The 25,388-nt window shown below is 41.9% G+C and overlaps 2 protein-coding genes across 3 annotated transcripts in view; both read left to right on the plus strand.

Moving 5' to 3' along the window:
- tbc1d13 (TBC1 domain family, member 13) overlaps positions 1 to 5,697 on the plus strand; it is a 7,475-nt gene extending 1,778 nt beyond the window's left edge. The window contains exons 4-13 of one of the 2 annotated variants that reach the window (XM_043234316.1): positions 1 to 30; positions 763 to 859; positions 946 to 1,028; positions 1,211 to 1,370; positions 1,451 to 1,471; positions 1,895 to 2,105; positions 2,606 to 2,769; positions 3,489 to 3,649; positions 4,200 to 4,257; positions 4,343 to 5,697. The exon at positions 1 to 30 is cut by the window's left edge and continues 32 nt beyond it. In XM_043234316.1, the coding sequence (XP_043090251.1) occupies positions 1 to 30; positions 763 to 859; positions 946 to 1,028; positions 1,211 to 1,370; positions 1,451 to 1,471; positions 1,895 to 2,105; positions 2,606 to 2,769; positions 3,489 to 3,649; positions 4,200 to 4,257; positions 4,343 to 4,408 (1,051 nt within the window). In that variant the 3' untranslated portion in view covers positions 4,409 to 5,697. The remainder of the gene's footprint in view (positions 31 to 762; positions 860 to 945; positions 1,029 to 1,210; positions 1,371 to 1,450; positions 1,472 to 1,894; positions 2,106 to 2,605; positions 2,770 to 3,488; positions 3,650 to 4,199; positions 4,258 to 4,342) is intronic. The other variant, XM_043234317.1, reaches the window with a different exon arrangement.
- Positions 5,698 to 12,739: 7,042 nt separating this feature from the next.
- LOC122341023 (ral guanine nucleotide dissociation stimulator-like) lies at positions 12,740 to 25,078 on the plus strand. The gene is given in 18 exon segments (XM_043234314.1): positions 12,740 to 12,986; positions 14,707 to 15,011; positions 15,259 to 15,327; positions 16,371 to 16,564; positions 16,679 to 16,800; positions 16,891 to 17,106; positions 17,195 to 17,383; positions 18,158 to 18,235; positions 18,400 to 18,486; positions 19,203 to 19,216; positions 19,218 to 19,233; positions 19,316 to 19,437; positions 19,523 to 19,618; positions 19,891 to 20,107; positions 21,496 to 21,570; positions 22,153 to 22,404; positions 22,529 to 22,643; positions 23,555 to 25,078. Coding segments are annotated over 18 exon segments (2,514 nt in total). The 5' UTR covers positions 12,740 to 12,815; the 3' UTR covers positions 23,731 to 25,078.
- Positions 25,079 to 25,388: the final 310 nt, after the last annotated feature.

Consider the following 25,388-nt stretch of genomic DNA (forward strand, 5'->3'; position numbering starts at 1 on the left):
CTTATGGGAGGAGTTCCTGAAGAAACAGAGGTTACACACACACACACACATACACACACATACACACTCTCTCACACACACATTCTCTCTCTCCCTCTCTCTCTCTCTCTCTCTCTCTCTCTCTCTCTCTCCCTCTTTCTCTCTCTCTCTCTCACAGAAGCATTGTCTTGACAATAATGGCCTTTTTTTAATAGAATAAGAACAAGTGAAGCGTTTAGGGCTGTTTAAAATTTTCCTCTAATGTGAGCGTTTTTATCAGACTCCTATAGTTATGTTTCGCTATTTTACTTTTTACTGATATTACAGTAAAGTGCGGAATCATGAAATGACAAAACAAGTGGGTATATGCAAATATCCATCCTTAGAAGTCATTATACTCATAAACAGCATAAACAGCCCTAGACAGAAAGGAAACAAACAGTGTATACCTGCATATGACTACGACTACACCACTGGTGCGCCCACACTCTTACTCACACACAAACACACACACGCACGCACACACGCTCTCTCTCTCTCTCTCTCTCTCTCTCTCTCTCTCTCTCTCTCTCTCTCTCTCTCTCTCTCTCTCTCTCTCTCTCTCTCTCTCTCTCTCTCTCTCTCACACTCTCACACACACTGTTACTCACACACATTCTCACACCCTCACACGCTAACTAATGCACTCACACTCTTACACACACACACACACACACACTCCCTCTCACACTCAGACGAACACACACACTCACACACAGGTTGTCCTCTGATGTGATTGGGCAGGGATCTGTACGCTCAGTTCTTGCGGGAGATGATCATTCAGCCGGGGATAGCCAAGGCCAACCTGGGAGTGTCTCGAGACGTGACTCTGGAGGATCACGTGAGTCTCTCTCAGAACACCGAAGAAGAGCTTAATGTGTATTTCCTTGATGTTGAGAGTGTGTGATGTTCTTCTCTTGTCTCCAGCCTTTGAATCCGAACCCGGACAGTCAGTGGAACACTTACTTCAAAGACAATGAAGTTCTGCTGCAGATCGATAAAGACGTCAGGTGAGAAATGAGACGTCAACCACGTCCTTCAGAAAACCAGCCAGTAGCAGATTTGTTTCTTCTATCATCTTCAGTGTCACATGATCCTTTAAAAACATTTCTGATTATTATTATCTGTGTGTGTGTGTTTGTGTGTCTCTCTCTCTCTGTGTGTGTGTGTGTGTGTTTGTGTGTGTGGTCAGGCGGCTGTATCCAGACATGGCGTTCTTCCAGCGGCCCACAGACTTCCCCTGCCAGCTCATCCTGGACCCACAGAACGAGTACGAGACGTTACGGAGACGAGTGGAGCAGACGACTCTCAAAGCCCAGACGGTGAACCGGAACCGCAGCGGAGTCACTAATGTGAGTGTGTGTGTGTGTGTGTGTTTCTGATTCATGCACATACATGTGCTTTTGATGACCTGTCTGTTTGCTCTGAGCAGTGCTGCGAAGGACAGATACAGGTGAGTGATCTCTGTGTGTGTGTGTGTGTGTGTGTGTGATCAGTCCTGTAGTTTTTTCGAACCCTGCTAGTTAAAGGAATAGTTCATACACAAAGGTCACTCGGATCATCTAGTATCAGGATGAGTTTGTTTCTTCATCAGATCTGGAGAAATGTCTCAGCAATGGATGTGATGCAATGGGTACCGTCGGAATGAGATTCTGATAAAAACATCACAATAATCCACAGCACTCAGTCCATCAGTTAACATCCGGAGAAGACAAAAGATCAAACTAATCCAGCATTAAGATGTAACTCAAATATATAGTCTATTATTAATCATAACTCTTCCTTGAGTCGAAACTGTTCCTTTAACAGCGTTAGAGCGGCTTTAGGAGTGTGTTGCTGATTTCCGTGTGTGTTTGGTGTGTTGGGTGTGTTTCAGGTGAGTTCTCCGGGTAAGGCGTTAAACCTGTATCCCTCTAACGAGTACGAGGTGCTACCGAACGGCTGCGAAGCGCACTGGGAGGTGGTCGAGAGGATTCTCTTCATCTACGCCAAACTCAACCCAGGCATCGCTTACGTTCAGGGCATGAACGAGATCGTGGGGCCCATTTACTACACCTTCGCCACAGACCCCAACAGCCAGTGGAAGGGTGAGACCCTCCTGCTGTCTGTAGTGACGTCTAGTGAGGGAACAAGCACACTGATCACTCTGTGTGTGTGTGTGTGTGTGTGTGCGCTTGTTTTTGTGAAATTAGGACATGAATGTGTTTAATGTAACACAGGTATTACAAGATGATGGTAACTTATGAGGATATTACCACACTTATAAATCTAAAAACATCTAAAATGTAATTAGTTTCCTGTAAGGTGTAGGACAATAACACATACAGTTTGCACAGTATAAAAAACCTATATACTTTTATTAATATAGTACTTTTAACAAAGCAGCTGTACAGCATTGAAGAGGAAAACACATAATGCAAAAGAATCACAGCGGGATCAAGTCGGTGATATCAACTAAACAAAGTCAGAGGAATCAGAACTCCATCTGAGACAGAAAACCTCGGGAGAAAGCCGGCTCAGTCAGGGCTAGTTCTCCTCATCTCAGTGGTGTTTTGTCGTTGATCAAGCGCTGTCGTCCTGTCTGTAGAGCACGCGGAGGCAGACACCTTCTTCTGCTTCACTCACCTGATGTCCGAGAACAGAGATAACTTCATCAAAAGCCTGGACGACTCTCAGTGTGGAATCACCTTCAAGATGGAGAGCGTCTTCTCCAAACTCAAGGAGAAGGACACGGAGCTCTACATGAGGCTGGTGAGGGTCCAGCTCGTTTCTCAGTGACCTCTCACCTCATTCAGATCAGAACGACTGACCTGTGAGATCCAATAAAGGGCAAACCTTCCCTGTTTAGACCAGTCTTAAAAAGGTAGTCTTTTTTTCTTCAAGACTGGTTCTCTAGTTGGTTAAACTAGTTCTTAAGACACGGTGGTTAAGTTTATGCAACTGACCTCTGGTTGTTTCAGTAGGTTTTGTTAGTATTTTCTTTACTCTTAACTTCAAATAGTATGACTAATATGATAATATTTTATGTATTAGGTCATCATCGCCGTCTAATCAGACAATATTATCTTTAATAACCTCCATCTTTTATAACATGGGATTTTATTATAACATTTTGGATTTTTTTTTTTTTTTTTTTTTGAGAAAAATCTAATTTTAAAGAATTAAATTCAAGAAAAATATAAAATAATTATCTTAACTACCGTATATAAAATAAACTTTAATGTGTGGAGCGTATGCCCTTGATCCATGCAATTTTCTCACCTTTTTCCCTCATTTACCACAAGCGTAGTAATATCAGTAAATTGTGCCTTGTGGGGACATTTCTAAGTCCTCATGAGGAAACAAGCTTATAAAACATGCAGAATTATTTTTTTTAATCTAAAAATGCCTGTATTTTCCTGTAAGGAGTAGGTTTTGGTGAAAATACAGTATAAAAAACATTAAATCTGTAAAACGTGTGTGTGTCGCAGCAAGAGCAGAACATCAAGCCGCAGTACTTCACCTTCCGCTGGCTGACGCTGCTGCTCTCGCAGGAGTTTCTTCTTCCGGACGTGATCCGGATCTGGGACTCGCTCTTCTCGGATCAGGACCGCTTCGAGTTCCTCATCCCCGTGTGCTGCGCCATGCTCACGTGAGACGCCTCAGAACACTCGAAGATCATGTCCGGAAACTTTCCACAGAATCTTGGAAAGTTTCCAACCTTTATGGAATTTTTCCGAAATTGACTGAATCGACCCTAATTGCATTCAGAATAATTCAAAATTCAGAATATCTAAATATTAGATGAGAAGATGAAATGTAACCGGACTGATCTGAGTAACGCCTCAGATGTCTTTTCTAGAGCTGTGGCTGAAGTTTGTTTCATAATACACTGAATTATCAGACACTTTTGTTTTTGCCCCCATTTTTCGGGAGCTGAACTCAAAGATCCAAGACTTTTTCTATGTACACATTTCTCTCAAACATCGTTCACAAATCTGTCTAAATCTGTGTTAGTGAGCGCTTGCATCCACCTCACAGGTGTCACATCAAGATGCTGATTAGAAAGTCTTACATCTTTGACTTCAGCTCATGAAAGATGAAAAATGGGGGCAAAAACAAGTGTTGCGTTTATAATTTTATTCAGTGTAGATTAATTTCAGTACATTATAATTTTTGACTGGTTTTCTTTGTTTTTGCAGACTGATTAGAGATCAGTTACTGGCTGGAGACTTTACAACTAACATGAGATTGCTACAGGTAACACACTTATAAACACACACACACACACATACTTTTCTCTCTCTCTCTCACACACACATACTCATTTTCTGATGTTCTTTAGGACTATCCCATCTCTGATGTTCATGCTATCCTCACTAAAGCGAAAGAACTGCAGGATGGTTTGTAGCTACCATGCCCCTTTAGGCCCCGCCCCAAGTCTGGTGATTGACAGCAGTGCCGCCCATCTCACCCGGGTGGGATTCAGCGTTTGCCTTTGTGTGATTGAGTGTTTGGTCTTACCGTCTCTCAGGTAGACACGCATGTGTGTGTGTGTGTGTGTCTGTGCGCGCTATGCATGTGTGTGACAGAGACTGACAGAATGGGTGTGTGTGCGTGTGTTTGGTCATACGTCTCTCAGGTAGACGCATGTGTGTGTGTGTGAGAGCGAGAGACAAAAATAAAGAGAGAGGGAGAGAGTGTGTGTATGCTTGTGTGTGATAGTGTGAGTGTGTGTGTGTGTGTGTGTGAGAGAGAGAGAGCATAAGTGTGTGCGTGTGTGTGTAAGAGAGAGAGAGAGTGAGTGTGTGTGTGTGTGTGTGTGTGTGTGTGTGTGTGTGTGTGGCTCTCAAGCCATTTATTGTTGCACTGAACGATTTCAAAGACCAACACACTGACAGTTTCTTTCTCTCTCTCACACACACACACACACACACACACACGGACTCCAGAAACACTCCAGTACTTTGGTCTTAAATTCTACAGTATAAACACAGAGCGGAGCGAGAGCCTGGTCATGTGATGGACTTTATACAGCTGTATTTATATCAGTGATTGTTTACTGTCTCGGTTTGCTTTATTATCTGATCGTGTATCTTTCACAAACGAACAAAACTACAGTCCTGCAGATGGATGGAGTGAACCGAAGCTTGGTTCAGTGCTGTTCTGGAGAATCGCTCTATGATTGGATTCTTTTGGAGCCTTTGGTTCCCTTCAGAAGCGGATCAACACTGACCTCAGATCAGCTCCTGTAGGGTCTCGGACGTTCCTGTCCCATCATGCCTCTGTTCAGCGACGTCAGCAATCTGCACTAATAATCTGCATTAATTGCTCTTCATGCGTTTCTTCACACTAATAACCGAGCGCTCGTTTTCTTTGGGGAAACGCCCGTGACTCGTTAAATCGTTAGTGTTTTTATAAATATGTTGATCGCTGCAGTTTTTTTTTTTATGTCATGTTTTTGTATTCTAAAACGCAGAGGATGCTGGGAAATGAAGGATCTTCTTTTAATCGGGGAATGTCTGGCCACACGTGTCTCTCTGTGACTGTGTTTGTTCATTATGAACTTTTGAAAACCGTTGTTTTCCTTTTGCATGTCAAGATGTTTTTGTATGAACACATCTATAGTTCTTGCTGTTGTATATCAATGTTTTTACAGTGCTTGCGGATGCACAATAAAAAAAAAAAGAAACCTTAAAATCTCTTACAATCTCTTTAAAGCACTCAAACGATGTGTTTATAAGATGCAGTTATTATATTTAACACACACTCTCCATGTTTGCTAGTTCAACTGAAATTGCCAAATTTGCATTTAGATTTTGTGAAATTTATTCTAAATTGATATAAAATTGTTATACAAGTAAGTTAGGTAAGTTTGTTTATATCACAAATATCCACCGGGTGGTATCCAAATTTTGTTTACATTTATTTTCATGTCACAAATTTTATGTCTATCACAAAATAACGTTTCCAATGATACGTATTTTGTTAAGATTTGTACAGACTTAGTTCTAGTAAGGACTCTAGCTTCTGCGTTTTGGACTAGCTTAAGTTTATTTATCAAGTGTACAGAACAACCACCCAATAAAGCACTACAATAATCTAACCTCGAGGTCATAAACTAACATTTCTGCATTTGACATTGAGAGATGGAAAAATACAGACCCAGATAGCATACATTCATCTGTCTCTTGATCTTGAAAGCATCTGCTGTCCACAAACGTCTGGCAGACGTCTTTCAGATGTGAGTTTTACATACATTCTAAACCATAAACCTCTTAAAGACATCTGATAGACATCTTTTTGACATCTAAAAGGAGACGTCCAACAGACGTATTACAGATGAGCAAATAACCTAAATAATACGTCTTGTGATATAAGTGCAGACATCTAATAGACGTCTCCTGGATGTACGTGTGTTATCAGGGGATGCTAGAAACAGTTTATAAGAGAGATTGCTGTCAAGCAGCCCACCTAGGTTCCTAACTGAAGAAGAAGAACTTAGACTGTTCTAGATTATTACACGTGGGGTTTTTAGGTCTGATAATTAGCACCCCCTTTTTTCTGAATTTAGCATTAAGAAATTAATCATCATCCAGCTTTTTATACCGACTATGTATTCTGTTAGTTTCTCAACTTGGTGTGAACTTGGCCGCAAATAAATGTAGAGCTGAGTATCATCAGCATAGCAGTGAAAGCTAACACCATGACTCTTGATAATATCTCCCAGAGGTAACATGTATAGGTTGAAAAGTAACGGTCCTAGCACTGAGCCTCGAGAAACTCCATATTTCACTTGTGAGAGATATGATACCTCCTCATTTACTGCTACAAACTGATAGCGGTCAGATAGATATGATTTAAACCATGCTAATGCCAACATAGTTTTCTAGTCTATCCAAGAGAATGTTGTGATCGATAGTATCGAATGCTTTCTGAAACCCTCGCATACTCTTTTGAAACAGTATGTAGTATGCACTGTGCAGTAGGCAGCACACTAGTATTCAGTCAGCATCTCTCTGTTTCCATGGAAACTCCTCCAGCAGCAGGCCTTCGTTATCGTCGCCTGATAGTGACTGGCATTAAAACACAAAACACAGCCCGGTGTGTCATCCACGAGGCGCGTCGGATCGCAGTGCGTAGTGTGTAGTATGTAGTGTGTCGAATGGTGTCATCTTCAGCGAGCACACGCCCTCCGCTCCCGTGCGCGCTCCCGTGCGCGCCCCCCGCATCCCGTGCGCGCTCCCGCCGCAGACCCACAAACCCACATCAGATCTGGATCTGTGTCAAGGACGCGGGCGAAAAACAAATAATAATTCGGGTTCGGGTTCGGAGCTTCCGCGGCGTCTGCGGGATTCGGGCCCGATTCGGATTCCGCGAGCGCTGACCGAAACGGACAGACGAACCGCGGCGGATCCGATCCGGATCTGATGTCCATGAATGAAAGCCCGAGATCGGATCCATAAATGACGGATAAACAGATCTGCGGTGAAACATGGATGCGATGTGAAACCATTTCTGCGCTGATCGATCCTCAGCATCGCCTGCCTCCATTTTGAATCTGATTTATTATCGGGATTTTACTCGTGATGATGGATTTATTCCTCGTCTCCTGATTTATTCCTCTCAGGCACAGGTTACGGTGGTTTGTATAAAGCGGATTATCGATCACCGAAGCCGGATTCTGCCGGGACTGATCCGATCCGACCGCGTTTCTGATTATAATCAAAGAAAGGCTCGAAGTGATTCCAGCAGATTCGGTTCGGAGATGGAGGATTCGGATCAGTGAATATGTGCCCCTCATGAGAGAGGGGTGATTCATCTGCCCTGAACCCCGACGACGACGACGATGATGATGATGAAGATGAGTCTGAGCTGATGAAGATGATGATGCTGGAGACACAGGTATCTATCTGTCACACACACACACACACACACACACTTCTGTACATACCCCAAAACATACCCCATAGCACCACAGCAACTTACCTCTTTTGTCATAAATGTTGATTCAGCTACATTTTTTCAGTCGTTTCTGTCAGCTTATACAGTTACGTATCAACCTGAAGATAAAGATAGAAACAGGAAAATATCAAAATAATAGTTCAACCAGAACTGAATGTCTCTCTTGTGGTGTTTTACACTCATATGAGCTTCCTTCTTCTGTTTAATAACGAGATATTGTGAAGAATGTACACGTTAGCCATCGACTTGAATTGTATTTATTTAGTTTACATGCTATGGAAGTCAATGGGTGCCGTCAGGATTTTTATCTTTGGCAGGATTGTTTTTTTTGTATATCAGACTGTGTGTGTGTGTGTGAGAGAGTTGTTTTCGTGGATTTGTTCAGACTCAGATCATGGGCCTTATTCATAACCCCTCCATGAATACTTGAGACTCTCCTCTATATTCACTGATATGATTAAAGTCTTTATTAATTCAATTAATTAAATCTGCAGCGCATTACAAAAGAAAACACGCAGCTCCAGTCATTTCTGCTTATCAATAAAATTCTTGAAATTAGTTTTTTTTACATATTGTAGTAAATAGTTATCAGTTTTGTCAGTTTGCCTGAAAGAACACACAAAGATGTTTTAGTAACCATTTTGTCAGTGTGTGTGTGTGTCTGTGTGTGTGTGTGTGTGTGTGTGTGTGTGTGTTTAAGAGCTGCATGTGATTCTTGTTCCAAAACATTTTTAAATTACAAGCACTTTCATAACTGATGTGTGTGTGCTTCTCTGGACAGATGTGAGATCATGAAGGTGTGTGAGTGTGTGAACACTGATTATCTGGGAAAGACCCTCTGTGTGTGTGTGTGTGTGTGTGCGTGTGTGAAGTAACACAGTAATGGTCTTCTCCTCACATGTGCTTTGGGTTCAGAATCACTGTGTTTGTGCCAGACTGAAATCTGACACAGGAAGTGTGTGACCCCTCAGGGACAGTGTGTGTGTGTGTGTGTGTGACACCACAGCTGTGCATTACGTGTGTGTGTGTGAGACAGTATATGAGTGTGTTTGTATTCGTGTGTGTGTTCATACTCGATTGGCAGACACAGATTAATCAACTGATAGTTTATAAAATGGGTACTGAACAAAAACTAAAACAGTGCTCTACTATTTAAAAAATCAATAACTGAACCATGCTTTGTAAATAAAAAAAAAATACTATTAAATATTATATAAATTAAAGTTCATGTTTTATGGGGACTCTTCATAGGTGTTATGTTTTTATACTGAACAGACTGTATGTTATTGTTCTCTTACTCAAGCTTTTAGATTTTTTTAGGCAATATTTAGTATGTTTTTTAAGTCTTTTGAATTATGGAGACATCGTCATAAACCACCTTCAGATTGTAATAACTCTGTCATCTCTCTCTCTCTCTCTCTCTCTCTCACACACACACACACACACACTCTGTCTCTCTCTCTCTCTCTCTCTCTCACACACACACACACACACACACACACACACACACACACACACACACACACACACACACACACTCTCTCTCTCTTTCTCTCACTCTTACACACACACTCTCTCTCTCTCTCTCTCTCTCACACACACACACACACACACACTCTCTCTCTCTTTTTCTCTCACTCTTACACGCTCTCTTGCTCTCTGTCTCTCTCTCTCTCACCCACACACACACACAGTCTCTCTTTCTCTATCACTCTCACTCTTACACACACACACACTCTCTCTGTCTCTCTCTCTCACACACACACACACACACGTTCAGTCTAAACACTTAATCACCAGACGTTTTCTTCAGAAAGGACAGTGAGGTGGAAACAGAAAGAGAAAGTATGAAAGTATATCACAGCTCTGCACATATTACTGTAGACAGACTTTATCAGAGCCACAGAAAAACAAACATTTAGCTGAAAAATACACATCTTAAAGCCACAGTGAAGCTGTTATGTTCATGAAAATATATGTGTCTCTGGCGCATACATCAAAATTAAAAACTTTCTTTTACACCAAAAATCATTAGGATATTAAGACTTTGTCAATTTCCTGCCGTAATTATATCAAAACTTCATTTCTGATTAGTAATATTCATTGCTAAGAACTTCATTTGGACAATATTTAAGGTTTGATTTTCTATGAAATCTTTCAAAGCTTTATTTAAACATCTAGATATTTCAACATGTCAGTCATGTCATCATTTCATTATTATGCAAACAGAAAGTCCTTTTATTGTTGGTTTGTTGATTTTAGATACAAATCTTCAGATCTAGTGTTTTTAATTTGTATGTGTGTGTGTGTGTCTTGTGTATATCTGCTTGTGTGCTTATGTGTGTGTGTGTGTGTGTGTGTTACACAGATCCTCTCATTTATAAAGCTCTTCTTGATCAAAGCATCTTCAGAGAACGTTGTGGTTCTCGTCCGATGATCCGGAATAATCCAGAACCTCAGATTCTCGGGGGTTAACTCTTCTGAAGGAGCTTCACAATTCTTTTGTGGGCAAAATGGTCTCATATCAGTAGAGTGGTGACGTACGAAGCTCATATCTGGACCTGATCCTTCATCCTCATTTATTCACATCCACAAGATATGAATATTTAGATCAGCTTTCAGAGGGAGATAAAATAACAGATTCAGTGTATTTGATTCTGTGTGTAATGATTGTAGTCCTGGACCGTCTGATTGGTCCAGTATTTGATCCACATTTATTCAGGTTATACATGTTTTAATAAGTCATATATTTTTCCCTCTATGCCACTTTTAAGGATTTTATAAAACAATCTATTATGCTAAATGGAGTCCAAAGCCTAAAATTTTTGAAGCATAAAGTATTTTGCGCTCTTAAGTGTTTGTGTTCATTTCTTACCGTGTGTAGTGTGTGAAGACTCAGTGGGTCGATGTTTAGATGCTGATGACATTGTGCTGCTTTAAGAAAGAATCTGAGAGTGGATCATAGAGCCAAAGACTCCCAGATTACTGCTCACACACACATCCTTCTGAACTTATTCTGATCTGTTTCTGAAAAACACCTGAACACAAAATCAGAGCTCTCTCTCACACACACAAGCTCACACTCTCTCTTTCTCTCACTCTCTCTCACTCACACACACACACACACACACACACACACACTAACTCACACACTAACTCACACACTAACTCACACACTCACACACACACACACACACACACACACACTCACTCTCTCTCTCTCTCTCTCTGTCTCTCTCTGTCTCTCTCTCTCTCTCTCTCTCTCTCTCTCTCTCTCTCTCTCTCTCTCTCTCTCTCTCTCTCTCTCTCTCTCTCTCTCTCTCACACACACACAGACACTAACTCACACTCTCTCTCTCTCACACACACACACACACACACACACACCCACTAGCTCACACTCTCTCTGACACGCACACTATCTCACACACTCTCTCACACACACACTAGCTCACACACTCTCTCTCTCTCTCACACACACACACACTAGCTCACACTCTTTCTGACACACACACTAACTCACACACTCTCTCACACACTCTCTCTCACACACACATACCTGCTCTAAAGTGAGTGATCATGTAAAAACCATGTCATTCAAACCTGTGTGATTTACTTCAGAGAAATGTGTGTGTTTTTGTCAATGAGGTCTCTTCTGTTTGCGTTTGTGTGTGTTTCGGTGCTTTGACTGCATTAGTGATGCATGTTTTTGGCCGTCCTGTACACGGTCATCCTGCACAGCTGTTCTGATGCATTCTAGGTAATAATATGGAACTGACACTCTGTGTGTGTGTGTGTGTGTGTGTGTGCGCATGCACTCAGGTCAAAGGTCGTGTCACATCTGTGTCCTGTGAGTTGATAGTGTCTGTCTGTGTTTTGAGGTAAAACATCTTCACTTCCTGTCACGTTCATCTCATTCCTCTCCTTTCAGTTTGTTTGGCTCCAGAAGATCTCACTCATCAAACACCTGAATAACATCAGATGCTCATCACGGTTTGTGTCCTGAGAAGTGTGTGTGTGTGTGTGTGTGTGTGTGTGTGTGTGTGTGCGTGTGCGTGTGCGTGCGTGTGTGTTGTTACTGGCAGGGTCATCGTATCTGGACTCCTTTCGCTCCTTTAATTCACTCCAGATGTGTGACATAAGTGTTTGTACATCAAATATTTGGTGAATATTTTGTACATTAAGATAGTTTGTGAAGGTTTCCTGAGGTTATAGAGCAGAAGGAGTGTGTTTCTGTAGTGTGTTTTTCCTCAGATGAGCGAGTGTGTGTGTGTGTGTGTGTGTGTGTGTGTGTGTGTGTTTCTCCAGCAGGCGGCGGTCCATGGCTCATCACCAGCTCTCTCTCTTATTTTTAAGGGCATTTATGTAATAAAATAATAATTCAAACAGTACAATCACACAGATTCCAACAAATAATGCATTATTATTATTATTATTATTATTATTATTATTATTATTATTATTATTAATATTATTATTAAATAAAGATCTTATTATCCCAGAGAAAATCATCTGGAACTGCGGCGTCTCTTTTTGGATACACTTTGACTGAAGACGCACAGTTTGTGTTTATTTCTCTGTTATTCTATTGTGTTCTTGTACATGTATTGATTAATTTTAATGAACTACATGTACTTACTTCTCGGTCAGGAGGATTAGGGTTACTTGCGTGTTATTTGTCATCATTTATTTATTATAATAGTAAAACGTTAGCGCTGAGGCATCATGACATCATGATCCCGAGCGGAGAAAGAGGCGGAGCCCGAACACACACACACACACACACACACACACCGCTCCTCTCGGTCAGAGGCGGTCACTCGGCGCTGCTTCGCGCGGATTTCTCGGTACCGATGGTGTTTGTGGCGGTATGTGAGCTCGGTTTCGGTTCCGTTATGTTTGATGCCAGCGTTTGGCGGATCCGCAGCATCCGGGACTCCGTGAGACTCGAGATCAGCGACGAACCGAGTCCTGCGGTGCTGAACCGATTCACACATCTGGATCCGGACACTCCTTACCTGGAGGTAGACAGAACGATCGGGACAGATATTGCTCCTCTCTCATCTTCAGTCGTAATAATAATAATGTGTATTACAGAATATAATTAAAGTAAATATAATGCGCGCTTTGTTATTGCTTGTGTGCTGAAATAAATTATAGTATAATTACATTTTCATAGTTACACATTTTAACTCCTCGAAGTTCATGAGCTGCAACAAATGATTCATTCAGTATTCAGGTTTTTCTGATATATTATAACATTAAGGTGAAGCTATGATAAGAATGGTTACAATAATGCATTGGACAGATATATAAATGTTTTATTCAGCATTCTTTCAGATTATATATACATTATTATATTATATTACAGGCATGGGTGTAAAAATAAATATTGAGGCACAAGTTCATTTTTGTGATTTTACTGAAGGAGATATTTGATGGAAACGTCGCTTAACTTTCTGATGCCTGTATCAGTATTTCCCAGCATGCATTGCAGTGTTGTTTTCTGGTTCTGTTGGTGATAAACGTGATTCTCAGAGTCTTTTTCTCTGTTGTTTTCGTACAGTGAGTTAGAAACGGGTCAGAAGGGGTTAACGAGCTAACGAGATCTTGACCAGTCCAGCTGATGATTCTAACCGTGGCGTGAACGCTGCTGTAATCGTGAAACGGTTCAGATCGCTTCTGGTCTGATGATCTGAAATCTGTCTCTAAACAGTGACGCTGCAGATGCATTGCTCCGTGCAAAGCACTCTGGGTAACGTTCAAGCTTTATTTGTCTTGTTGCAGGTTTGTGAGGAAACCTGAATCCTGTTTGTTCCCTGAAGAAGCGTTTCTAGATCACGTTTAAAGGGGTCAGAGAAGGAATATGAGTTTGGGATCAGAGACGGCAGTCTGGTGAAGATGTTTGGGTCTGATGCTTCCTCGGCGGGTTAGTTGACTAGCTGGTGATGAACTGGTTAGTTGTGGAGATCTGCAGTGGTTTTTAGAGATGAAAACAGAGAGATGGTGATTGTGTAACTTGTTTTCTGTGAGTCTTTGTGTTTCAGTTATTGATCTGTGAATCACTGAAGCTTCCTGAAACAGGACACACCTCACGCCTCTCTCTCTCTCTCTCTCTCTCTCTCTCTCTCTCTCTCTCTCTCTCTCTCTCTCTCTCTCTCTCTCTCTCTCTCTCTCTCTCTCTCTCTCTCTCTCTCTCTCTCTCTGTCTCTCTCTCTCTCTCTCTCTCTCTCTCTCTCACTCTGTCTCTCTCTCTCTCTCTCTCTCTCTCTCTCTCTCTCTCTCTCTCTCTCTCTATCTATCTATCTATCTATCTATCTATCTATCTATCTATCTATCTATCTATCTATCTATCTATCTATCTATCTATCTATCTATCTATCTATCTATCTATCTATCTATCTATCCTTAGTGTGTTTCTGACTCTACTAGGTTCAGTTCTTGTAAAGTAAGTCGTCTCAGGTTTATGGATCTAACAGCATCTGATTCCGCTTCATATTCTGCACCTGAATCTGCGTCTGATTTCACATGTGATTTCACTGATTCTAGATTGGAGAAAAACCCTTAATTGTTTTAGATGCCTGTTTATATCAGTGTTACTTTTGTATCTCTGAGAGAACATCAAGAATTCATCAACAAGTGAATCATCAACCGGTCTGTCTGAGGTCTAGTGGAATAAAATTAAAACCCACTGACGTTGGTCTGTGCGTGTGTGTGTGTGTGTGTGTGTGTGTGTGTGTGCAGAATGCGAGTCAGGAGATCGGCGAGGAGGTGGAGGACGGCGCCGTGTTCAGCATCACGCTGAGGAAGGTCCAGATGTACCAGTCGTCCAGTAAGAGTCAGCGCTGGCTGGGAGTGGACTCGGACTCGGGCCTCAGTCTCTATGAGACGTGTAAGCTGCGCACCATTAAAGCAGGAACACTGGAGCGTCTGGTGGAGTACATGGTCACCGCCTTCAGAGGAAACGACTCCACCTACGTCACCATCTTCCTCTGCACCTACAGGACCTTCGCTACCACCAAACAAGTGCTGGACCTGCTGCTCAACAGGTGACTCACACACACACACTCATACACACACACACACACACACACTGACATGTACGCACACACACACGCGCACACACACACACACACACACACACACACTGACATACACTCTCTCACACAAACACACACACACTGACATACACTCCCTCATTCACACAGACACACACACACACACTCAGATATTCTCACACACACTTCAGGATTGCTTCCTCAGTGTTTACAGAATCGTTCGTGTGTGTTTTCACAGATACGCCAAACTGCAGCCGGGCGCAGAGGCTCGCAGAATGACCGCTGATGACCGGACAGAGCTCAGGAAGTACGTGCTTCACCATTAGGATTGAGAACCGGCTGAATTTAATCAATTCTGATTCCAGTTCTGTCTCTTTTTGCTAAACATTTAATTGCTTCTAAATACCATGAATAGAACTCAGCCAGCTCCATAAGAGCTGAACTCCATTAAGAGCTGTTTGTGTCAAAATAGAGTCAAACTATTCTGGATACAGGAGGTTATACTTCTCCCACATTTCTCTAGAAAAATATTAGACAACTGAACAAAATCTGAATTTATGAATGGAACGATTCAATGACTCACTCAAGATTTACTTGCTTCATTACTGGATGAATCAGTGTTTTTGAATGACTCTCTTGAACGAATTATTCAAAGACAAATACATTTTTTTAACAGCTCATTTTCTCCAACTAAAAATAAAAGATGAGCAGGAATTGATCGAAATCTTACGACACGTATCTGATTCCGTTATCTGAAGCTCCTAACTCTTTCCTTATTTTCAGTGTTTCCGTGTTCTCTCTGTTTTATGCTTGGGGTCATTTTATAAATAAAAATATAAATAAAAATGATGTGGTCCAGGGTCACAAATGCTCTCCTTCTTGTTGCTTTGGAGGAAAGCGTCTGTTAAACGAGATATAACTGGTTCTACTGTCTTTTGCTGCGTCATGCCGATTGCCTCTGGAGTGGAATTATTATTTTTCAATATAGCAGATTTGTTTTAGTATATGAACATGAACAAACACCTAAAATCTGTCCCTTCCCTTTTAAAAAACTACGCCCTGCTTGGGGACACTATCACACGTCTAGAAAGTGCTGATCAAAAACAAGGAAGATGCAGAAATTAGTGATCTCTGAGTAACTTGAGGGTTGCATTTTCTCAGATATTCATACAAAATATCCACAAGATTTTTGCGAAAATCAGCAGAAACGCCGGTGAGGGGAAATGTTTTCCATTCTGGAATTGATTTTCGATTCCCAGCCCTGTTTGCGACTAAAGCGGTTTGGGTTTTTTTTTTTTTTGGACTGGGGTGGAAGTGTTTAACTAGCTGTCTGTGTTTTCTCGTGGGCAGCACCGTCTCCTCTATCCTGGGTGCCTGGTTGGATCAGTACTCTGAGGACTTCTGGAAGCCTCCGGACTACAGCTGTCTGAGACGCCTGATCCATTATCTTCAGCTCAACTTCCCCGGGTCAGACCTGGAGCGCCGGGCCTGCAACCTGCTGAGCCAGTTCCACCGCAGACTCCAGCAGGAGTCCGACCCGGACGGTTCGCCCGCTTCATTCAGCTCGGCCCGATGACGATTGCTCCTTCCGGAAGCAACCTGACTGTTCTTTTACAGTCACTTAAAAAACGGTAGGTAACGTGTGTTTCTGTCTGCAGTTCTGGATCAGGGCTGCTGTGCGTTCGCTCTGCTGGAGGAGAACGGATTTGATGAAGAACGACCTGATTTCCTGAGCTTTGACCCCACTGTGGTGGCGGAGCAGTTCACGCTGATGGACGCAGTGAGAAACACACACACACACACACACACACAGAGGCGTGCTTGATCCTCATGTGTGTAGAGTGTGTCTCATGCTCATTCTGTGTTTCAGGAGCTGTTCAAGCGGGTCGTGCCGTATCACTGTTTGGGAAGCATCTGGTCTCAGAGAGATAAGAAAGGGAAGGAACATCTGGCGCCGACCATCAGAGCCACGGTCAGCCAGTTCAACCGTGTCACCAACTGCGTCATTTCCACCTGTCTGAGCGACCGGACACTCAAACCCGGCCAGAGAGCCCGGATCCTTGAGCACTGGATCCAAGTGGCCAGAGTCAGTCTGATCTCACTCACACACACACACACACACACACACAGATCACTCGTTTACTGTTGAGTTTAAGCCCGGTTTCTTTGCTCAGGAGTGTCGGATCTTGAAGAACTTCTCGTCTCTGCGTGCGATTCTCTCGGCGCTGCAGTGTAACCCGGTTCATCGACTCAAGAGAACGTGGGACGAAGTGTCACGAGAAAACATTCGCATCTTCCAGGAGCTGTCAGAGATATTCTCTGATGAGAACAACCACTCGCTGAGCCGAGAGCTGCTGATAAAGGCATGTGTGTGTGTGTGTGTAATACTACTAATAATAATGTTTCAATTATACTCACAGTGACAATAGCAAGTAAGCAATCATTTCGTACATAATCAGGTATAGACAAAAGACGTGATCGCAGATATCGTATCACAATAGTTGGGCAAACAATCAAATTCAAACAGAATCATAACAGGTAGTACTTTAACTTTGAACAGATGAGAACAGATGAGTTTAGACATAAATTAATGCAGTGTGTTATTGTCCTAAGAGACAGAGAAAGATTGGCCTCCCATAAATGATAATGAATGCATATACTAATAATTTATTATTTTGTACTGACTGAGGATCAGAGTTTGGCAGTACGGCAAAGTTGAAACTGTTTTTGACACATAATAAATAATTGACGTGGCTTTAAGGTCAACACGGGGGGAAGTGGTTATATTTTTGTTTTACCAAGTAAGGTTTCTGTTTTAGTCAAATTCAAACTTGATTCAAACTGGAGCTTAGCCAGGTCTTTAACTCGTTAATGCATGAAGATAGAGACTGTCAGCGTGGCAATGGTATTAAAACCTTGGAGCTGAATAATTTGACAGAGGAGAGTAATGTAATTAATAAATAATAATGGCCCAAGTACTGAGTCCTGAGTAATACCCTGTTGGAGTAAAACAGTGTTACATTTATGCATGGTTAATAGGAGGAAAACTAGAATATGCCGAAGAGAAAGGTGTAAAAAGACTGTATTAAAAACGGAGAGCAGGAGGTCGTTATTCACTGTTTGTTCTTCTTTGGCAGGAGGGAACGTCCAAATTTGCCACTCTGGAGATCAACCCTAAGCGAGCGCAGAAGAGACAGCAGCCTCAGAGAGATCTGGTGAGATCTTCAGACGCTCTCAGATCATGCAGTATACATTCACCGAGCTTCACGAGAACACTGTATCTTTAAACACTGCAGCAGAGATTCACGTCTGTCTATAGATATGTGTTGATATATTGATTGCGTCATCTGAACTGACTGAAGGATGGTTTTTGTTTCAGACTGTGATGCAGGGGACGATTCCTTACCTGGGAACGTTCCTGACGGATCTGGTCATGATGGACACGGCCATGAAAGACTATCTGGACGTGAGTGTCTCTCTTAACGGACACGCTCATCACATTTCCTGTTTTCCATCCATTGTGTTTATAAATGTGTGTGTAGTATAATGATAAAAATGCACCCAGTGGGGATTTTTGAAATCCCCATAAAATATAATCAGTGTTTCAGAACAAGCTGATCTCTGATTCCCACTGATGTAGTTCTGCACAGGCCCCGCCCACGATTATATTACTCCTGGCATTCGAGACGCTGAAGACGCAGTGGATTATTTGTTTCATGTCCTCAAACTATCCTAAATGCATCAAGTTTGCACAAAGTTTTGGCTTTACCTTCAGAAGAAGTGTTTCAGTGCATTTAGAAAGTTCTGTGGCTAATAAAGAGTCTATCAAAGAACAGCTTGTTACTCCATGGAAGAAAGGGGTGGAGTCAGCAGAGCTCATTAGCATTTAAAGGGACATGCCCCGAAACGGTTCACTGTGGACAGAGCTGTTTTTGATAAGGTGAAAAGGGTGTCGTTTTACACTACTATTGAGAAATTTTAACCAAACTATATTGTATACTTTTCATTAAGACCCTAAAAATCCGATGACACCTTAAATAAAGGATTTTGCACAAAAAAACAAATAAATATGTGGTGTTTATTCTGTCGTATTCTTTGATCGGTGTGTTCTGTTAATGAGATGCTAGCAGTTACTCCTGAATGCAGATATGAGTAATAACTGGTTCTTTCTCTGCATCTCAGGGAGGCCTGATCAACCGAGAAGAGAAGGAAGGTACGTCTCAACAGAAGGAATGTTCCTGACGATGATTCAGACACTCTGATCTGGTGTTAATGACCTCTGTCTCTCTCTGTAGGAGTTCGAGGTCATCGCTCAGATCAAGTTGCTACAGCTGGCGTGTAATAATTATAATTTCCATCGTGTGGCGGGGTTCGGCGCGTGGCTCTCCAGCGTGGAGAAGCTCTCGGAAGCTGAGAGGTGAAACATCAGCTTCTCTTTCGATGTGCAGAAATAAACACACACACACACACACACTCCTGAAACCTCCTCTGTGTTTGTGCAGCTACAGTCAGTCGTGTGAGATCGAGCCGCTCTCTGAATCGGCCTCCAACACGCTGAGAGCAAAGAAGAGCTCAGGAATCATGAAGAGATGGAGCGAGTGAGTGCTTCACATTCACACTATTTTCATTCCGAATTCTGCCGTCAAGTCTCTTCCATTAGAGGAAGGCAATCCCAGAATGCATTGGAACAAGCTCAGTGAGAAATGAGAGAAATATGCTTTGTTGCGATTTTTAAATGGGTTTAATGCCTCGTGCATCCTTGATAAACTCTAATAATGTGTTTCATGCAACGCGTCGCTTCCAGTATTTCGCCACAGAGAGTTTGTTAATCTGGAGTTCTGTTCTGAACGGAGGACTGTGTGTGTGTCAGCCGGCAGCCGGTGGGTTCGGGTGAAGCCGGATGCAGTGGTTCTGGAAGCTCTCACTCCAAGTCCTTCGATCAGCTGCGCTTCCCGCCGGGTTTGAGCGGCTCGGCCGGTGACGGAGGAGACTCTCTCAGCGTGACCTCGGCCGGCTCCAGCAGCTCCGACGTGGAGGAAGTCAACATCAGCTTCATCTCTGATTCCCCCGACGCTCTGGAGAGGAAGGTGAGGACTGACGCTCTCGTTTATCCCCTCAGCAGACGACTGGGCTTATTTCCTTCAGCTGCTCACTGCTCACAAACACGCCGAAGACGACAGCGACATGCGTTCCCCTGACAGAAGGGTTTTAAACTTTGAGGGGTTTTTTTGGAAACGAGATGTCAAGTGGTCACAGGGGAAGTATGTTAGATGTATGTTAATGCCGGGTGTAACCAGTGCTGAAGATATCGATGGGCGCTTTCACACCTGGACAGTGTTTGTTTTGGAGTCTAGTCTATTTTTCCCTTGGTTTGGTTTGTTTAGGTGTTCATGAACACAGCCTTAGTTAAATTTGCACTAAAACCGATCTGAATGAGGAGCTCAGGCTGCATTTCCATAAGCCTTCCATTGATGTGTTTTTTAGGACACAACAGTATTTGTGGTATCTAAGGGGGAATTAAATACTTAAAAAATCACCTTTTCAAGTTCTTAGTAATGCATATTACTAATCAGAAATTAATTTTTAATATATTTTTATGGTCGAAAATTTAAAAAATATATATTTTAAAATAATTTGACTTTAATTCCCATCCATCAATGATGTCTTTAGGCCCGCAGGTTCTGAATGGCTGTGCTATTATAATTATTTATATAATTATAGAAGTCTAGTGAACATTATTATTTGCCAGCTGTCATTGATATTTTGTATTTGCCATTTTAATTTCTTATCTACAGCTGGTTAATGTAGCTTAGAGGATGTTAGAGAATGTTGAATGTTGCACCTTGTTGCTTAGAAATATATAACCGGTCTTATCAGAGAAGCTATAATATTTATAAAATTAAATTTCTGAATACTGTGAAATTTCTACACATAAAGTTCCCACCTCAATAGAGTACAAGCACATTCAATGTTTTTAGGAATCTGTTTCTGAGGGGAATCTGATATGTGTTTAGACAAAAGTCGGATGTCCAGATATATATATATATATATATATATATATATATATATATATATATATCAAAATCCACATTTGGAAGCGGCACAGATCAGATGCAAAAAATCAGATAGATTTGTGTGTGTTGTGTCAAAAAATCAGATTTTATGTGTCGGTGTAAATATAGCCTCAGCCCGAGGTTTGTTGCTGTGAGAAAACCGACGCACCGAACACTTATCATAATTCATACCTGTGTTATGTAAAAAGCAGCAGTGTTGTTTCCGCGGCTGAGCACATGTTGCGGTCGGAATCCAAAGCAGCTGAAATACAAGAAAGCATAATATTAGTAACCTTTGTAAAAGCAAACCAAACCCAGGAGAAAATCCAGCAGGTGAAGAAGGCAGGTCTGAAAGCGCCCTCGGGTCTGTTCTGGTCTCTGCTGTGTCTGTCAGTGACTGAAGCTCTACTTCCTTCCTGTAGACCTCCACGCCCTTCGTAAAACATTCCAATTCTACCTTAGGGAAGTGCGGCCCTACGGCAGACCTGATACCCACGGTACTCCATCTCTCTCTCCTCCCGTCCATGTCTGGAAAACACTCATTTCTCTCTTCCATTCTGGCCGAGCTCATCATCACTGGCGTTTCTGCCGTGTGTCTTTTGTGTTTGTGTGTGTTAGTCATAGTTAGCTGGTTGCAGATCACTCTAGCCGTCTTTCTTGAGTGTGCCAGGGATCCCGATTCAACAAACAAACTCCTAAATTATGGCTATTGGCCAAAATGACTGTAATTGGCATATTTTATTATTATTTTTTTATTTTATTTTAATTTTAATTTGTGAAACTTTTTGACTGATTCATCACAAAAAAATCGGTTGTGTGTGATTCAGCGTTGTGTTGATCAACAGAACACACTGCTAACTAACTAACTAACTAACTCCTGAACAGATTTGAGTTTTGCCAATGCAAGCATTGTAGTGACAGTCGGGACTCCAGCTGTGTGTGTGTGTGTGTGTGTGAGTCAGCATGTGATGGTTTGCTTTCACTGAGACTGTGTTTGATCTTCTCTGGAATCATCAGCTTTTCTCTCACGGCTGGAGAAGCCTCACTCGTGTGTGTGTGTGTGTGTGTGTGTCCTATAGTTCTGGGAGTCCACGTCTCTCTCGTCTCTGGACGCGTCGGGTCTCGGCTCAGGTTCTGGCTCCAGCAGTGCCTCCTCTTCTTCGGTGTCGTCCACACCGGTCACTGCGTCCCGCTCACACAAGCGCTCTGTGTCCGGCGTGTCCAGCTACTCGTCTCTCTCTCTGCCGCTCTATAACCAGCAGGTGGACGACTGCTGCATCATCAGGGTCAGCCTGGACGTGGACAACGGGAACATGTACAAGAGCATCCTGGTGAGGCGATGTCCAGTAGCAGGACCGATCTAGAGCAGTGCTTTAGCTTCAGGACTAGTTTCATTACCAGCGGTGAAAAAGCTCTAGTTCAGACGGAAGCTGGATGAGTGTGTTTCTGTTTCAGGTCACCAGTCAGGACAAGACTCCTGCAGTAGTGAGGAAAGCCATGGTCAAACACAACCTGGACCGCGAGAGAGCCGAGGATTACGAGCTGGTTCAGAAAATAAGCGAGGAAAAGGGTTAGTACATGAGAATATAATATACAACAGATGAAAAATAACCCAAACGTACTTGCTGATATCTGTCTCCTCTTGTTGAGCTCAGTTTGGTCAATGTTGCGTTGGAAGTGGTCCTATGAAATACAAATTTTCCCAAATACCTTTTTTTTTTTGTTTTAGCATTTGTCTAATTATTGTAATTTATTCTTACAATAATAGCCTTATGAAATGATTTTTTTCATCAGAAATTCCATTGTGTATTTACATTTTTATCTTTATCAAATGAAGGCATAAAACACTGATTTTATTTATATATATATATATATATATATATATATATATATATATATATATATATATATATATATGTGTTTACTATTTAAATGAATTAGAACATGGAAATATGTTGTATTTTATTTTTAATAATTTTAGTAGCGGTAGTGTGTACATTCTAGTGAATAATATTAATATATTTCTTGCCCAATATTTTCGAGGTCAACCAAACTTTTATTTTGACAGGTTGCCGTAATAATCTATATTTCTGTGTGTATGATATGATGCTAGTTTTCTCAAGTAAAATGCTCACGAAGTGACTCTCAAGGCAGTTCTGGGGATTATGTTTATTTATCATAATAATAATATTAATTGAAAATAATTACATTTATGTCCTCATTTACGTCAGGCGCTGAAATCACGAGCGTCACACACTTCAGTGTGTGTGAGTGTGTGTAGTAAATTAATTCACACAGAATTCATATTTATATTATATATATATTTATACTAGTCCACAGCACAAAATGATTTAAGTGCACTGACCTACTTTTGATATTCATCCAAAATTGTTTTCCCCATCATACAGTAAATTCTGATTCTTTCTTTCTTTTCTTGGGACCCTAAAACTGACCCGATTTAAAATTTCATTTCCACGACAGAGCTGAAGATTCCCGACAACGCCAATGTTTTTTATGCCATGAACTCCACGGCCAACTATGACTTTGTCTTGAAGAAGAGAGGTTTCCCGAGAGCGGGCCGGACCAAACACGTGGCCAGCTCCACGCTGCCCCGGATGAAGCAGAAAGGTCTGAAGATCGCCAAAGGAATCTTCTGAATCTGTTTACAGTCATTCCCCGATCTCCAAACCCGTCTCCAGCCGCGGATCGGAGGACTGATCGACTACCAGGATGCCACTGACCACCGCTGTGGTCATCCGCCGGTCACATGACACGTTCAGCTGTGTTTTTGCTCTGTACTCCGCCGGTGGTGCTCAGGCCGAAGAAACCTTTCTCTCTTCTTCTGTTTTGTTTCTCACACATTCAGAGACACCGAGTGACTCCGCTACGGACGGAGGAGGTGGTGTGTGTGTGTGTGTATAAAGACGAGCGGTGTGTGAGTAGAGGCTTCTGAGATGGTTCTAACAGTGCAGTCGCTCGACTTCAGAGATCACCGGTGACTGCTAGCAGTCGCTGCGTCGCTAATCGTTCACGAGAAGTTACTCCTCGAGGCCCACGTCACGTTCTCATATGACCGCAGCATTTGAAGTAAAAGTATTAGTTCGTTGTGAGTGTTGTCGCTCCCCGTCAGCGGTCCGGAGGCATCTGGAAGAGATGTGGAGAAGAGGGAAATCTACTTTAAAAGTAAAACTGCACATGAAAAGAGAAATTAACATGAATTGTAGTGAGTTTTTGTACTGTTTCACCTGTAGTTCATGACTGAATGCACATGCTTCACAACGCTGACCTGCCATATTTCCACAACCCAGATCCTTTATATGTGACTGTACGAGTGTGTGTGTGTGTGTGTGTGTGTGTGTGTGTGCGCGCATGTGCTTGCTACCTGTTGTAACGTCTCTGTACGTGCGTTCATGTCTCGTGTTTTATGACAACAAAACCAAAAGGGCCAAAGATCTCTGCGCTCTTCCGGAGCATCTCAGTCCGGTGAGGTCAGCACTGCCTGTTCAGGAAAATCAACCGTTTCTCGAGATCTCTCAGATCAGATCCGAACACCCCAGATATCTGGTGCCATTTGTCTTTTTCACTGTCAAAAAAATATTTAATTAAAAAAAGGAAAAGATTTTATTATAACTCACACGCTCTGGTTTTGTATGTTCTTTTTTGTAATTTTTGTACAATATGAATTGTCCTTTGTACTTTTGCCTTTCATTTGGTGTGTGTGTGTGTGTGTGCGTGTGTGTATTTATTGATTTGTAAATACTTTTTGTAGCATTGTACATTTAGTTTCTTCTCCCGTGTAATTATGAATATGTAAATATGAATATATCTATGCGAAGTTTATACCACTCCAAATAAGGGATTGTGTTTCTTTCAGCTCCGTTGACTTTGGTTTTCTCGTTTGTCTCGTCTTTTTTTCATGGTTTAAATTGCTATTATTTTCTCCTTATGATGCACTGTTTCTAATATTGGCGGAAACTAATAAACACATGCAGTGCGATTTGTTTATAGTGCTGTTTTGTTTTTGCTGTGTGTTACGGATGAAGAGGAGCAGATACAGCACCGGTGTGGTCAGCAGGTGGCGCTATGGTCAAAGTTTAGAAATGCTTCACAAGAGTCTAAAATAGACGTAATATAAACGCACTTTAAAAGTGGGGCTTGTTTTTCGCGTCTTCTGAAGCAACGCAAGAATTAACTTAACGTTAAATTTCACCAAAGCACTGAAATCCCCTTTGTTTTTATGTATTAATAATATTAAATGCTCGAATATGAATGAATTAATATCATTTCAGCTTAATCGGAGGGAAATGTCTTATCA

The sequence above is a fragment of the Puntigrus tetrazona genome, unplaced genomic scaffold, assembly GCF_018831695.1.
Source record: "Puntigrus tetrazona isolate hp1 unplaced genomic scaffold, ASM1883169v1 S000001111, whole genome shotgun sequence".
In the NCBI taxonomy this organism is placed as follows: Eukaryota; Metazoa; Chordata; class Actinopteri; order Cypriniformes; family Cyprinidae; genus Puntigrus; species Puntigrus tetrazona.